General features: G+C 37.7%; 1 protein-coding gene across 1 annotated transcript in view; it reads right to left on the bottom strand.

Annotated features, from left to right (window-relative positions):
- Positions 1-13,143, bottom strand: part of APAF1 (apoptotic peptidase activating factor 1) — a 33,451-nt gene extending 20,308 nt beyond the window's left edge. The window contains exons 1-9 of the mRNA XM_010008038.1: positions 13,006-13,143; positions 12,532-12,721; positions 10,636-10,833; positions 9,465-9,648; positions 5,720-5,832; positions 4,680-4,811; positions 4,127-4,365; positions 3,408-3,575; positions 2,452-2,583 (exon numbers count right to left, since the gene is read on the bottom strand). Coding sequence (XP_010006340.1) covers positions 2,452-2,583; positions 3,408-3,575; positions 4,127-4,365; positions 4,680-4,811; positions 5,720-5,832; positions 9,465-9,648; positions 10,636-10,833; positions 12,532-12,721; positions 13,006-13,143 — 1,494 coding nt within the window. The remainder of the gene's footprint in view (positions 1-2,451; positions 2,584-3,407; positions 3,576-4,126; positions 4,366-4,679; positions 4,812-5,719; positions 5,833-9,464; positions 9,649-10,635; positions 10,834-12,531; positions 12,722-13,005) is intronic.
- Positions 13,144-15,289: the final 2,146 nt, after the last annotated feature.

The raw sequence follows: 15,289 nt of genomic DNA, 5'->3' as shown, positions 1-15,289 counted from the left end.
TGACTTTTGTAGCATACAAGACCTGGTTTAAAATGTAACTCTGAAAACACTTCTATTCCAGTCTGACAAAGATCGCTCTGCTAACAGTGACTGTTCTTCCCAACAGGTGCTGAATTTGAATGAAAGCAAAACATGATATAGTTGTATTTAACTTAAAAATGAGAAAGTTACTTAAAAGGCAATCAGAAACTGCAAACAGAATTATTACAATAGAATAGACTATGTTAATTGGAAGGGACTTAAAATTAACATCTAGTCCAACTGTGTGACCACTTCAGGGCTCAGCAAAAGCTAAAGCATGTTGTTAAGGGCATTGTCCACATGCCTCTTAAACACTGTCAGGTATAGGGCATCAACCACATCTCTAGGAAGTCTGTTCCACTGTTTTATCATCCTTTTGATAAAGAAATGCTTCTAATGTCTAGTCTAAACTTTCCACAGCACAGCTTTGCACATTTCCAACACATCCTATCCCTCAAAACAGGAAACAGCAGCTCCCAGCCTGGTATCATCAGCAAACTTGCTAATGGTGCACTCAACTCCTGCATCCTCATAATTGATATATGTATTGAAAAGAAATGGCCCTAGAATTGAACCCTGAGGAACACCACTGGTGACCGGTCACCAGCCAGATGTAGCCCCATTTAATACAGCCCTTTGAGCTCTGTCCTTCAGCCAGTTCTTCACCCAGCACACCAAGAATCCACTCATTCCACAGTCGGACAACTTGTTGAGAAGGATGCTGTGAGAGAAAGTACCAAAAGCCTTAGTAAAATCCAGAAAAAACTACATCCATCACCTTCCCTTCATCCACCATTTTTCTGGGACCTGAGTTTAGACTAATAGGTCTGCAGTTCCCTGGATCTTTCCTCTTGCCCTTCTTGTAAAGTGGAATAATGCTTGCTAGCTTCCAGTCACTGGGACTGACTCCCCAGACTCCCAAGACCTTTGGAAGATTATCAAGTAGGGTCCTTGCCACAACATCCACTAGTTCCTGCAGTACTCTGTGATAAATCCCATCAGGGCCCATGGACTTGTGAACACGCAGCAGACACAGCCTGTTCCTTACCATTTCAGTGTCCACAAATGGAAAGTCCTGTTCCCACACTCATAGTTCTGACTCAGGGGACCAGGCAGAGACCAAGGTCTCTCAGGGTGATTAAAAACTGAGGCAAAAAAAATCACTGAATGCCTGCAGCTTTTCTTCATCCTTATTAGTCAGGTGGCCAACTTCAACAAGTATCAGTCCAATGTTTTCTTTAGACCTCCTCTTGCTATTAATGTACGTAAAAAAGCCCTTGTTGTTAAAAAAAACTAACAACTTACTGGGATAAGAAAAAACTGCTTAGAGACAACACCGCAAAGGCTCAAAGTGTATTACAATTTATAAATCAGTAAATAATGCAAGGATTAAAAAATTATCATGGTTAAGCAGAAAAATAATACCTCACATCTTTATTAGCCTTCCAACAAATAGAAAACATATCTAAAAATGAGAAATAAGTAGCAAAGAATGTAAACTATGGGGAGCATACAGCCATAATGAGACAGGATAAAGAACTGTGGGAATTTAAATCTACAGAATGTAGAAAGGCTAATAATAAAAACATTTTTTTCTAATACGTTGAAATTAAAGAGACGGAGATAATGAAATAAGTATGATCCAAAAAAACCCTAGATTTTTAACCCATATTCATTACGAAGGTTCCTATAAGATACAAGTACACAAAGGGTACTTCATATGATGAGCTGGATGAACCATGGCAAAAGAGGTTCAGCTGAAAAGGTTTGAGTATGTGAAATAAAGCAATTAGCAACTGGGACCAAACACTGTTCAATATAAGAATTCTAAAGACATTGAAGTGAAACTATTGGAATATTAATCAAAGCATGATATACTAGCTCAGTACCTAAAGAATGGTTGGTAGCAAAAATTATAGCAATTTCTTAAAGGCACCAATGCAATTCAGGGAAAAAGACTGATCCATTTAACTCTTGCTGGATGTTTCGAGGACATTGAAATCTGGTCATACAGAGAATGAACTTTTGCACCGAAGTCAGTGTAACATATCAGGGAAAAAACAAACAAGACTTTTGTAGAAAAAATAACTCATCAAATTCCCTAAAGAAATCAATTTACCATGTAATAATGCAAGGATGGGTTTTTTCAAAAAGGTTCAGAGAATATTTTTTATCAAAGCTTCTTCAAAACCACAAGCTATTATGATACAAAATAAGAAATTTTGACAAAAATGGTTGAAAAGACAAGTCACAGAGGAGAAATAGATTAGGTTTTGTAACAGACAGCGATTATCGGTGGAAACCCTACAGGACTGTGTTGAGTGTTCACCTATCTACAAAGGCCTGGGAGAAGAGAGGTTCAAGCTGAAAAAAGCTAGGGGGCAAAGGCAGGGTCAAGATGGGAAACAGAGAATACCAGTGAGAACTCACCTTCTGCATGTTGGCACCAGCCATGTGGTAGGCTAGAAAGTTATACCAGTACATGCAATCCTCTTGAGATGGAACAGGTGTATTAAGTTTGTAATATTTCTTGTACTGATTTACTATGTTTTTATGTAGCTCCTGCAATGGGAGGCAAAAAACACTTTTAGTTAATAGTATATGAAGGTATGGATTGATTTCAGTATTGAGGAATTATACTTAATATTATATAGTATATAGGACTGAGGAATAACAATATTATTTCTCAATCATAATACAACAACAAAAGAAAGGCTTTCCTTCCAGAACTCTATACTTAACCTAATTTATTGCTTAAGGCTGCTTCAGAAACATTCTGTGGATATTAAAAGACAGAAGAGCAAGTTGTTAACCTTCCTTCTTAGGTTAAGAACAGCTACCAACTCTTCACATTAAATATGGATACCCAACAAAAAAAGACCTTTACATATGCAGATCTAAAAAGCAAGTCTAAAAGCTTTCCTGTTCTTCCTATCTATTCTTTCTGCCCTGTCCTTCAAAACTGATTAATTTACTGGGCCCAATGTACGTGTCCTCTCCCTGCAAGTACCACCTTCTCTGTAATACCTCTTCTCTGTATTAAACTTCCTATTCTGGTTGGTGCTTAGGGTCTCGATGCCTTTGGAATCACCAGTGGAACCACCAGTGGAACATGCCATCTACTCCTGAAAATGTCTTTGACAGAGAAATAGTGGATATTGAATCTTCTCTCAGTTTAGTTTCTTAGCTTCAAACAGAATCATCATGATATTATTCCACAGTTTCAAGTTTAAAAATGTTTTTAATTAGCCAGCATTAAGTTTAACTGAATGGTGGACCTATTCTATGAAGCTACTCTGGATACCATTTAACAAAGGAACATTTTCTGAAGAATGCCCAGCTCTGGAGAGTAAAGTCATAAGTAAATAAGTAAGTCAATACCCTACCTGAAGCTGGTTGCGATTCTTCTCTGTAAGAAAGTCAAGTTGAAGATCATGTAAATAATACTGGAATGAATTCCCATTACGATCACAGAACAACAGTGATTTGTTAACAAATTCCTGTAGTATGTCTTCAACTTCTTCAGTTTCCATATCCCAAAGAATACAGAGAACCTAAAAAAGCACATTAAGACAAAAAAGAATCAGAACTAAGGGGTAATATGACTTGTACAAATATCATAAAAAGCTACTATTTAACTGACAACAAAACCACATGCTAACAAATGTAGGCGTATTATGAATGATAATAAATTCAGTAAGTCAGCAATTCTTCTGTAGCAAACTGCAGGACAGATAACACAAGTTAGCCCATCTTTTGTCTATTTATCCTGATTTTAGCCATCATACTTTTTTCTTAAGGGGAAGAAATTTCACATAACTGTTTTTGAGCCTTCAGAGAGCTCAACCACAATCTAATTAAAGAGCCATATACAGAATGCACATTAAATTAATATTAACACATTTATTCAGTTACAATTTTTTTAGTTTCACTATTGACAATAAAGTCATGACACAAAAATGGACCTGCCTTATGCAATCTAGCAATTACTATTAAGTTACATATAGCACATGTTACACAGAGCAATTATACATTTTATGAATTCTTTAAAGTTCTCATTTGTACCTCACTAAAAACAATGGGATTTCTGCACTGCTGGTGTTACCTTAGTAGGTACTCTGACATCTTTTGGGAGGATAGAGAGGTCTTTATAGTAGTCTTTGCAATTGTCATTCAGTTGCTCAACACTTATGGACATTGCTTCATCAAGGGCTTCATAATCATACGAAGAAGACTTTCTTATTCTTTTAAACTGCTTATTCTGCAGCTGCTTGAGATAGTATTCCCAACGATTAGGGAAGTCTCGTAATAATGCCCCTATCAAGGATATCACAAGTGGAGAACCTGAAGGAAAAGACCGAATTAATCTTAGAGGTTTTCAAGGAACACAATCCAATAGTTTAGATGTGTGGTTGAATAAAGTAAGTGTAATAGCAAGGTGGAGGGAAGACACACTGAATAAAGAGACTTGAAAATCAACACGAGACACCTCTATTTAAAAAAAAACAAACAAAAACCAAACATTTAACAAACACTTGTGTTTTACTACAGGTATACAGTATTAAAGAATTTTCCTTCTTCTAGCTGTAAGTGTAAAAATCTATAAAAGAAAGAATACATTCAGTGGTAAATGTTACATTAAAGAGCCACAAGTATACCTTTGCATTCCCGCACAAGGAAGTTAGCTTGTTCTGGCAGTTCTGATATTTTCATATTCACAAATAGGGATAAAATCTCCAGCCCTTTCTCATGTGCTAGACCACTTTCCACATGAACCTCATATTTTTTGCCTACACATAGAAACACAGAAAGAAATGCAAAAGAATTTAAAAAAAAAATAGAAATTGAGTGTTTTCCAAGCAAAATCTTGAGCAGAGGACCTGTCTCATGATTTTTTGCATAGTATTTTATTTAGTTAGTATAGAGGATTATAAATTCTACTCATCAGGATCAAGTTTGCATTAGAAAGATAAAAAATTTATACTATAATAATTACAAATGCATTATGGGCATGTTGTAGCACTTAATAGCATAAAGACCATCAGTTTAACTGCAACAGAGTCACAGAGGTTAAATTACCCTGTTGAGAATTGTCACACTCTTCAATGTAGACACTTAACTTTCAGGTAACACGTAACATTTATTTCAAGGAGTCATAGAATGGTTAAGGTTGAAAAGGACCTTAAAGATCATAAGGTTCCAGACTCCTTGCTATGAGAAGGGAAACCTCTCACCAGACCAGGTTGCACAAAGCCTCATCCAACTCGGCCTTAAACACTTCCAGGGAGGGGACATCAACAACCTCCCTGGGCAAGCTATTCCAGTGCCTTACTACCCTCATAGTGAAGAATTTACTCCTGATGTCTAATCTAAATCTACCCTCTTTCAGTTTAGCCCTTGTCCTGTCATTGCCCTCTCTGGTGCAAAGCCCCTCCCCAGCTTTCCTGTAGCCCCTTCAGGAACTGGAAGGCCGCTAAAAGTCTCCTCAGAGCCTCCTCTTCTCCAGGCTCAATAGGCCCAACTCTCAGCCTTTGCTTCACAAAGAGCATAAAGTCTTACAGAGCAGAATTCTGCAACTTTGCTGCTTATGCACAAGTTGATGGACACAGACTCTATCAGATTCCTTTAAAAGTTCACAAGAAAAAATTGCACAAACACACGCACAACCTGTTGTGCAAGAGAGGAAACTGCTCCTTACCAGCCACAGCATCTGTTACGCTTCTGTCCCTGCTGGTGATAAGAACCTGACATTGATTATCAAATGCTTTTAATACCCAGGAATCCCAAACGTCATCCAATATCAAAAGAGACCTAGTGCAAGAAAAAACATTGCATATTTCAGATCAACCATTAGTGCTAAAACACAGCAGAGCATTTTAATAATGAAAGAACATTTTCAGAATTCATAATGCATCATAGCATAATTTTTATATTAATATGTAAAATATCTTAAGAGGGCATTAAACACTGTGCAACAAAGCTGAATGCATGTATCTATATTTTTTAAACGTAAGCGTAAACAACAATTTTTTTATAAATACTTCTAATAGGAGATGCCAGGAAAAAAAAGTTTTTAATCTGGTTTTCATGTCATCAGGTATCATAAATGAAGAAAAAAGTTGTATAGGACTAGATAACACCCTGCTTAACACAGGCTACTGATACGTTTTGTGGGAGAAACAATTTCAGTGTCCTTTTGACTCAAGAGATTTCAGTGTTGTTCTTGCATCTTCAGAAAGCTACATGAGACTAATCCTCTTGTGAAGGAATTGTCTTGGATGCTGAGGTTTTTTTACATAAACAGCATTTTACATCAACTACATATTTCAATCCTATGCCTAGTCATATGTGTAGGTTGCTACATGGAATCTCACCAGAATAATGTACAGGCCTATGTCTGACAAAGAAGTTACTGAAAACTTTTTAGAAGGTTGGTTTCAAAGGAGCAAGAAGTCAAAAAGACTGGCTGGAAATAGATTTATGAAAATAAATACTAATTATTTGCATTCTAGGTGTTTTGTAGAAGAAGCAAAATTATTGAAACCCAATCCTGCAAATTGTTTAAATGTATTGGGGGTTTTGTTGTGTTTTTTTTTCAAAGGGATGGAATTTTTGGTTACACTAGTCTTTGGTCAAATTGTTCAATTCCCCAAGGCATGCCAAGACCTAGTTCTTTTTCTTCAGCTATATGACCCTTATGCCTTCAGTGCTTATAAATAAGGATTTTATGCATCAGAAACAAGTGCACATACATTATACCACATTTTCAAAGTCACATGTAAGTCTTGGATAATCACATCTCACATTTATACAATTCCTTTACTAACCCACTTTTGATAATACAGAGGGTTTACAATAATACTAGCCATTAATTATTACTTTTGTGGTACTTTCACATTTGAAAATATGGTGAGCAGCATGAATTACAGCCTGAATTTATGTTTTTAATTAATCTGAGAACCCAGTCTTTTGGTACCAGTGATATTCTCCTCCAACCACATCAACAAATCTCAATTCCTAATTAGGACTATTAAAAATCCCAAAACCTAACCAAAACACTGTGATAACAATCACATGAGATTTAATTCTGAAACGTATTACTTTAAAGAATAACAGTTTTGGTTTCTTCATTCATAATGCAACAAAATACATAATGCTACTTTGATCAGGAAGTTTTAATTTGACTAATGCTTTAATCTCAAGATGTGTACTGGATTCACAATTTGAACTCTTTGACTAATACTTTATTCCTAAGAAATGTACTGGGTTGATTATCTGAATCCAAAAATAGCTGAAATGCCTTTTTGTCACCAAGGACAACTGCAGTGCAGAGCAAGCTCCACAAACCGCAGAACTAGTGAAGCTCGGTTTCCAGTGCACCTGCGCTGTATAAACTCCAATCCTCAGCACATTCTCCTCTTGTCCCCACATGCCCATTATGACTTCCCAGAGAACTCATCATCAGCAAGACCTTCAGTTTGCTCCTTCAACACTCATACACCTAACTGGGCAGGACACAGCACAGACTGTAGCTTGTTCCCAGCTCATGTATCCAAGCCAGTTAACAAGACAACAAAATTAGTTTCCCTTCAATTCATCCTCTGTACCACTGAAGGGACTTTCTTATCCAGCTGTCAATTTTTCGTAAACTTATAGGATTTTCCAAGATACAAAGTTCCTACCTTTAGAGTCAATTTTGGCAATATGATCAAACAGTTTATAACAGAGAAGGCAAAGGGAAAGGGTAACCATGACTATGATGAACAGTGTGATCATGTTAACATGGTTTTGAAATGGCAAAAAGCAGTGAGACTAGTGAAGTTTTATAATCAATTCTTGAACCTTTTCCTTGAGATGCAGTCATTCTCAGCAATACTCCTATCTTGATACAGATTAATGAACATTGTCAGGTCAACATCATCCTACATGAGATGTCTGGCAGTCTATCAGGACACTGCCACTGCCAGCACTGAAACACCCTCAAATAAAACCAAGTATCTAATTGTTTCCAAAGCTGGCACCTTCTCTTTTCCCTTTAGATTCCTCAGCAATACAGGTGCTCTTCTGACAAAACACAGTATGTACCTCTCAAAGGAGTCACTTTGTGCACTGTAAGCAACACAGCACAGTGCAGTCTATCAACCATGGTAGGCTGTCTTGTTATTTGGCCAACTCCAGGAACTGTTCATGATTCCACAGGGATATATCTCAAGAGAAAACAGCACACAGTTCTCCCTTCTACTCAGAAGGGACTGCAACGTTGTGCAGGAATTAAAATAACAAGAATTGTGTCAATGGACACAACCACTATACTTCAGGGAAACCTGCGCTTCTCAGTTGAAAGTGTCTTATTTGCATTTTTCATGTAAGACTTTCACCAAAAAATTAGAATTTTTGTGACAGACCTGTCAGTTTTTCAAATATTTTCCTCACAAGAAAGATTTTTTTCTTTTTCCTGTACAAAAATGCCAGTATTCTTCTACTCTATGTCATCTACAAAGATCACAAGGTTGGAGTACTATTCCTGAGATACCTCACTCAAGTGCAGACTTGTTTCCTTTAGTACAGATTTTTCACAGAGGATAATGAAATCCTCAACAAACAACAAGAACTATTACTCAAAGATGAAAAAAAAGAACAATAAACCCTGTGCAGTAACTGAGATGCCGTTTGATTAAATCAAGTCAACTTTTCCTGAAATTTGAAAGCAACTGTTTTTTTGGCAATAACTGGTAATTTAATGAAAACCTGCTTTCACTGTGATAACTCTAGACAAATGCCTTAAACAGACATCAGCTGTTCTGGAAAAGAAAAACGTTCTGCAGTGATACACACCCTTTTACTGCCACGTGATCCCCACACATCAGTGAAGCATTCTACATGCACAATGAGAATACTGAAAGTTAGAACAATTCTTATTTCCACCCATCATTCCCTTCATTATTCAATGACTAATCATTTTTCAAGTGAATGTGACACCTGCACGGCCGGTTAAAATATATTTTTAGCAGAAGCCTTATTAGCCTAGTAAATACATTCCTATCTAGGACAAGTCTACAATGTGTCCCTTAAGTTACTCCACTAAAAAAGAGTCTAAATAGGGACAGTATTCTACTACGTATATTACACATCTGTCTCTACCACCTATTTACCCTTTAACTTATATACACTTATCTGAGCTTACTCTTTTATCATACAAAAGTCAGTGATTTAGAAAGTTTTAGCAGCAATCCCTGCACAAGAAGTAAAATTCCGGAAGAATTTTCAGCTTCACCTTGAATAAAACTTCCTAATTATCTACAACAAAGCAGAAAAAGGAGAAGCAAAAAGCAGAAGAGTTAGAAAATTGTTTTTTAAAAAAATACACACCACAGGGACCTGTAATTACAACACAGATCCCTTAGCCAATTAGACCAAAGAGTGTTTCATTTTACTGACATCACCTGGGATATTTTCGTAGCATCAGCAAACGAAGACGATCTTTAGCTTCCTCAATGTTAAGTGGAGGCCTTTGTGAAAGGGCAGAGTCATGCTCTAATCTGCTACAGAGATTCTGGAGTTTTATTAGGAGTCCTGCTTTGTCCTGTTTTCCAACTGAGACCCAGTGAACTCCTCCTGGAAAGTAATCTAACAAGAAAAGCAGTATCAGTCACGCTGTACATTTAAAATTAGAAGTATTCAATAACTCAATCTCAATTAAAATATAAAACTGTAAAGTCTACTGCAAGCCAACCTTCCAACTCTACCATTAACACAGAAGGGTAGTTTTACAAGACTACCACTTCTTATTTTTAAAGGAACAGGTTCTGTAGGGCAAGTTTCTACAGAAAAATCCTGCTGATGCTGTTGTCCCTCCTCTTTACATGCTTTCCTGCTTGTCCCTTGGAAACCCCTTTTGCATCCATCTTCCTGATAGTTTGATTTAGCATTTATGTTTTTCACCCTGTATTGCTGCAGTAGTTCAGATCTAGGTGGGATGTGAAAATTATCCCAAAACAGTGAACAAGAAGGCATTTAGAAGAGTCAGGTGCAGCAGAGGATGCCATAGTCTCTATCCCTACAACATGTTTTCTAATGCCTAAGTCCCATTTTCTCCTCCAAGTGTCCTATGCAAGGCAAAACAATATAATAATCATTAAATGGTTTCTTTAAGCTATAGTGTAATCACTCTACAAACGCCTGCCATTATTAACATGTATGCAAAAGTCAGAGAAAGATTTTTTTGAAACTCATATAACAAGGAGAAGAATCTGAGGAATTAAAAAGCAATGCCCAAATGGAATATAAATTAAATAGTATTATTTTGCACTAAGGGAAATACCAATTGCAACTTAATTAAGGATGTACCTACTATCATAAACCAAAGCAGATTCCAAGGTGAAAAACTATTCAGAATATGTTCCCATAATTAGTAAAATATTTAGTGCTCCCAGAGCACTAAATGGTTATGAAAGCTGTAAGCTGCAAGCAAATATTTAAAAAGCACCTAAGGAACTGAGAAACGCAAATCCTAAATTATTTTCAAGACAACTTAAGATATTTTGTTATATATGTCCATTATGTTTATACCTGTAGTAATTTTTATTAAACTATAGATGTTTTTTCTAAAAGTACCTTCCAGAAGCTGATGATCTCTTAGAGCTTCTGCTGTTAGAACAGTCTTCCCACAACCTGCCATTCCATAAACTGTGACCCAGGCTGGTTCACTTCCCAAGCAGCACAGTTTCTTTTTAATAGCATCTACCAGCTTTGGCCGAGTGACAAACACAACTGGTCTCTGTGGTACACCTCCTTCACAGAGAATCATCTTAACTGAAGTTAAAAAAACAGATAAATGAAAATAAAAAGTAATTTCTAAATTAGATGCTTCTTCAAACAAAACAACTCCCTCCTCACTCCCAAATAACTAGTAAGTTTCCTCTCCCAATTCATGTTCTACACAAATGCTCTAAAAACTACTGGACTCACAAAAGCAATCACTGAAAAAATACTGCTTTTTAGAAATAAGTCACTTAATAGGCAAACTAGCCTCCCACCTGCAATAGTGTCCCAGTAAATACATTTTATGCAAGCTAGTTACATCACTACCTAAAAGTAAAAAGATAGTTAACAGTTCCAATAGAAACTGTAGCAAACAAGCATAGGTGGCTCAATATTACTACACTCAACTGTCACTTTCTCAACCAGAAATTACCACCCCATGGACGCAGCAAAAAAGCACACTCTGTAAGGCTTTTATTTTGCTGTCATCAGTACAGTGTTGTGGCCCAAACAAAATTTCCTTTGATTTCAGCTAAGATAGGACAACTTGCAAGAGAGCAGGTAAAGCACAGCAGGAAAGGAAACGTGGACTTCAGCTGTCTGCTGCTGGCCACAAAGTAGCCATACACCTCTTATGTGAAGTCAGGCTGAGAAAGTTGGGGCTGTTCAGCTGGGAGAAGAGAAGCCTCCAGAGAGACAATTACAGCAGCCTTGCAGTACCTGAAGGGGCTACAGAAAACCTGGAGGGGGGGACTTCTTGTAAAGGCATGTAGTGATAGGGCAAGGGGGAATGGCTTTATACTGGAAGAAGGTGGATTCAGGTTAGACATTAAGAGTAAATTCTTTAGTGTGAAGGTGGTGAGACACTGGAACAGGTTACCCAGGGAAGCTGAAGATGCCCCATCCCTAGAAGTATTCAAGGCCAGGATGGGGCTTTGAGCAACCTGTTCTAGTGGGAGGTGTCCCTCCTCATGTAAGGGGGCTTCAAACTAAATGATGTTTAAGGTTCCTTCCAACTCAAGCCATTCTGTGATTCTATAAGTAGTGCCATATTCTACTGATAAGCTTTGGGAAATCTAAGTCAGGTAATAAAAATTCCATGTATTTATGACACTTCATAAAATGAGAGAGTGACAGTAACCACAACATCTAGTCATCTGAAGTTAAAAGGTTCTCCACGTTAGAGTATCAATGAAGAGTATCAAGCAAAGATGATACTGATGCCAATATAAGTAGAAGTTAGGAACTTACATAGGGTAACTAAAAGATACGGTGGAGAGAATTAAGAAACCTAATAACTGGATCAACTATTGGAATGTAGGAAGAAAGATTAGAGACTACTCTTCAAGAGAAATGTCAGAATTTTGGAGGCTACAATTTTTGCTAGATTCAACTTCTTTAATATACTATTTGAATAAGGGTCTTTCATGCACAACAAAAATGTTACAATTTAGAGAAAAGTGCGAGAGCTTCAGGTTTCCCACACTTTATAATAAACATTACTAAATATGAATTTTCAAGATGACCTATGAAAGTCATAACTGTTCTAACTCTCCTGCCATATTTAATACAGAAATACTGACTAACACACTGTGAAAACAAATGAATGCACCATCTACTCCTTTTTTATAGGAACAGGTATTATACATATAATAAATACAATATATAAGAATATAATACCTAATATAATAAGAAGAAATACAACTTGTCTTTACTTTCAAACACAGGGATTGGTGTAGTTACACTGACCGTATGAAGTCATTCCATCCACTGAACTCTTTCTATTCCCAGAGGAGATGGCAGGGATGCCATCCTGAAGAAGAGCTGCAAGTTCTCTGTACCCTTCATGAAGTAGTGCATTATAAAAGGATCTATATGAATTATTATCTTTTGTAAGAATAATATTTATTAGCATAGCTGCTCGCTCCTCCCGGGTGTTCTAGGAAAAAACATTAGAAGAGATGTTATACAAAAGTAAAACCTCAGAAATCATCTAGTCTATCACTCTGTCAATTATTGACCGCTTAGTCACAGAGGTAACCTTCCACTTGACCAAACCCTTAACTCAATCTTTTGAAGTGCAATATAAACTGCATTTTAGGCATACATTTTAGGATTTGCTGAATCCAGGAATGAGACAGACAGAAGTAAGTATTTTTTAAAAAGTATGCTATAACTTGTGAGTAGACTAGAAAGATAAATAATACTGAGAGACAATCCTACCTGTTGTTTCACTCTCTCCTCCTCCTGCAATGTTAGCACTTCGTCAGAAATCATTCGATCCATAATGTAAGAGGTCTTGATGTCTTTTTCCAAGGCTTGGCGGTTCATAAGTAAATAATTTCTACTCTTGACATCCATATTTCTTCACTGTGAAAAAGAGGAGGGGGAGAGAGTCAAGTCAGAATGAAAACACAACTTTCAAGGAAAAAAAGCTTTAATATAGCTGCATTAATGGAAAATACAGTGAATCTTGGGCAAGCTCATACTACAAACTACAACACTACAACCAGAATGCTAAAAAATTTAGTTGTTGTTTTTACTTTCTATCTTGATAAAGAGACTTTCATATTACTGTTATTTTAATTTAATTATACTGTGTATGACTCAGCAGTCTAGCTTGGCTAGACAGTACAGTTGCATCAAGAAAACACTGCAGAAATCTAATATAATTCCATTTCAACAGAGCAAAACAAGGCATATTAATAGTTAAGTTGTAATAGTTCACAAACTACTGTGAATATGAAAAGTACTTCTGAAATATCAGATGGCATATGTTATTATATTTAATAAAAACATAATTTGTATATTAATAATACACATTATTACAATTAATCTGACTACAGTATTTCTCTGATTACTTCACTTGGAGGCATACAAAGTAGGTATAAAATAATTCTAACCTTTAACAGTTAGCCAGACTCACAGTAAAACTTTTGTGCTCACTACATGAATGGAAGTGTTCATTAAAAAAGCAGATATGTACTGCTAATTCTGAAAAAAAAAAAAGGAAAAAATATCTGAGTCCTTCTCCACAATTCTATGAATTCATGTTTATGAACACTTGAAAGGCTGAAGAATCACAGTCTGTGCAAGCTTCTCATATACTAGGAACTTGCTGAATGTCTCTGAAAAGGTCTTCTCCACACCTACTACATCCCTCCATTTGTTTAAGTCCTTATATCATGAGACTGGGAAACAGGATGAGAAAGAGGACTGGTTTCATGGTTGACAGCAGAACTACATGGTTCTAGGCAGAACTACAACAGAAAATATACTTCCTGTGTACCAAATTCCATGAGATTAATTCAACCTTGTCTTCCATACAAGTACCCTTGATCTTGACACTGGAAGATGAAACATCCAACACTGACAATGACTGAGCTATACTGTCCTTTGTCAACACTCAATCATAGAATCACAGAATGGTTTGAGTTGGAAGGAACCTTAATGATCATCTGTTTCCAACCCCCTTGCATGAAGAGCAACACTTCCCACTAGAACAGGGTGCTCAAAACCTCATCTTGGCCTTGAACACTTCCAGGGATGGGGCATCTTCAGCTTCCCTGGGTAACCTGTTCCAGTGCCTCACCACCTTCACACTAAAGAACTTCCTCCTAATGTCTAACCTGAATCCATCTTCTTCCAGTATAAAGCCATTCCCCCTTGCCCTATCACTACATGCCCTTCCAAGAAGTCCCTCCCCAGCTTCCCTGTAGGCCTCTTCAGGTACTGCAAGGCTGCTGTAATGTCCCTCTGGAGGCTTCTCTTCTGCCGGCTGAACAGCCCCAACTTTCTCAGCCTGACTTCATAGGAAAAGTGCTCCAGCCCTCAGATCATCTTTGTGGCCCTCCTCTGGACTTGCTCTAAGAGCTCCAACTATAAACTCGCATTCTTCCTCCATGTACTAAAAAACAAACAAACAAAAAATATTTTAAAAATGCCTTAAGACGACAGAAGACGAGAACCATGGTCTACCATGTAAAGGCTTCCCAGCACTGACCAGCTGCCTGAGAGTCTTAAATGCTCAAAACGATCTCTCTGATCACAGGACTGCACAGCAGCCAGAGGCTCCGTATCACGAATCGCAAGCTCCTCCACAAAGCAGCTGCCTGTAGAAGTGTTCACCTTTTCCTTCGCTCCCTCCTTCGGGATCCGGGTCCTGACGGAATTTCCTATTTTCACCGAAAATTACGTGGTTATAACCCACCGCACGGCTTAGGAAAGGGATGTGAAAGCTCCCCAGTCGAAGAACATCCAGTTTTAAAGGAATAAATAAATACTAATCAATCCAAACGCGAAGCACGTACAGGAAGCAGGCACCCCACAGATAAGGTATAAACTCACCAAACAAAGAGTTACCTCACTCAGCGCAGCCCCGCGCCGGCACTTCCTCCTTCCGGGCCCGGGGCTGTGAGAGCAGCGGGCGCGGCCCGGCCCGCTACCCTGCTCGGCCGCAGCTCAGCCCCCGCCCGGCAGCCCCGCGGAACAAAGCCCGCGCTCCAGC

The sequence above is a fragment of the Chaetura pelagica genome, unplaced genomic scaffold (assembly GCF_000747805.2).
Source record: "Chaetura pelagica isolate M959 unplaced genomic scaffold, ChaPel_1.0 scaffold50, whole genome shotgun sequence".
In the NCBI taxonomy this organism is placed as follows: Eukaryota; Metazoa; Chordata; class Aves; order Apodiformes; family Apodidae; genus Chaetura; species Chaetura pelagica.
This window is presented reverse-complemented; position numbering and strand designations above follow the sequence as displayed.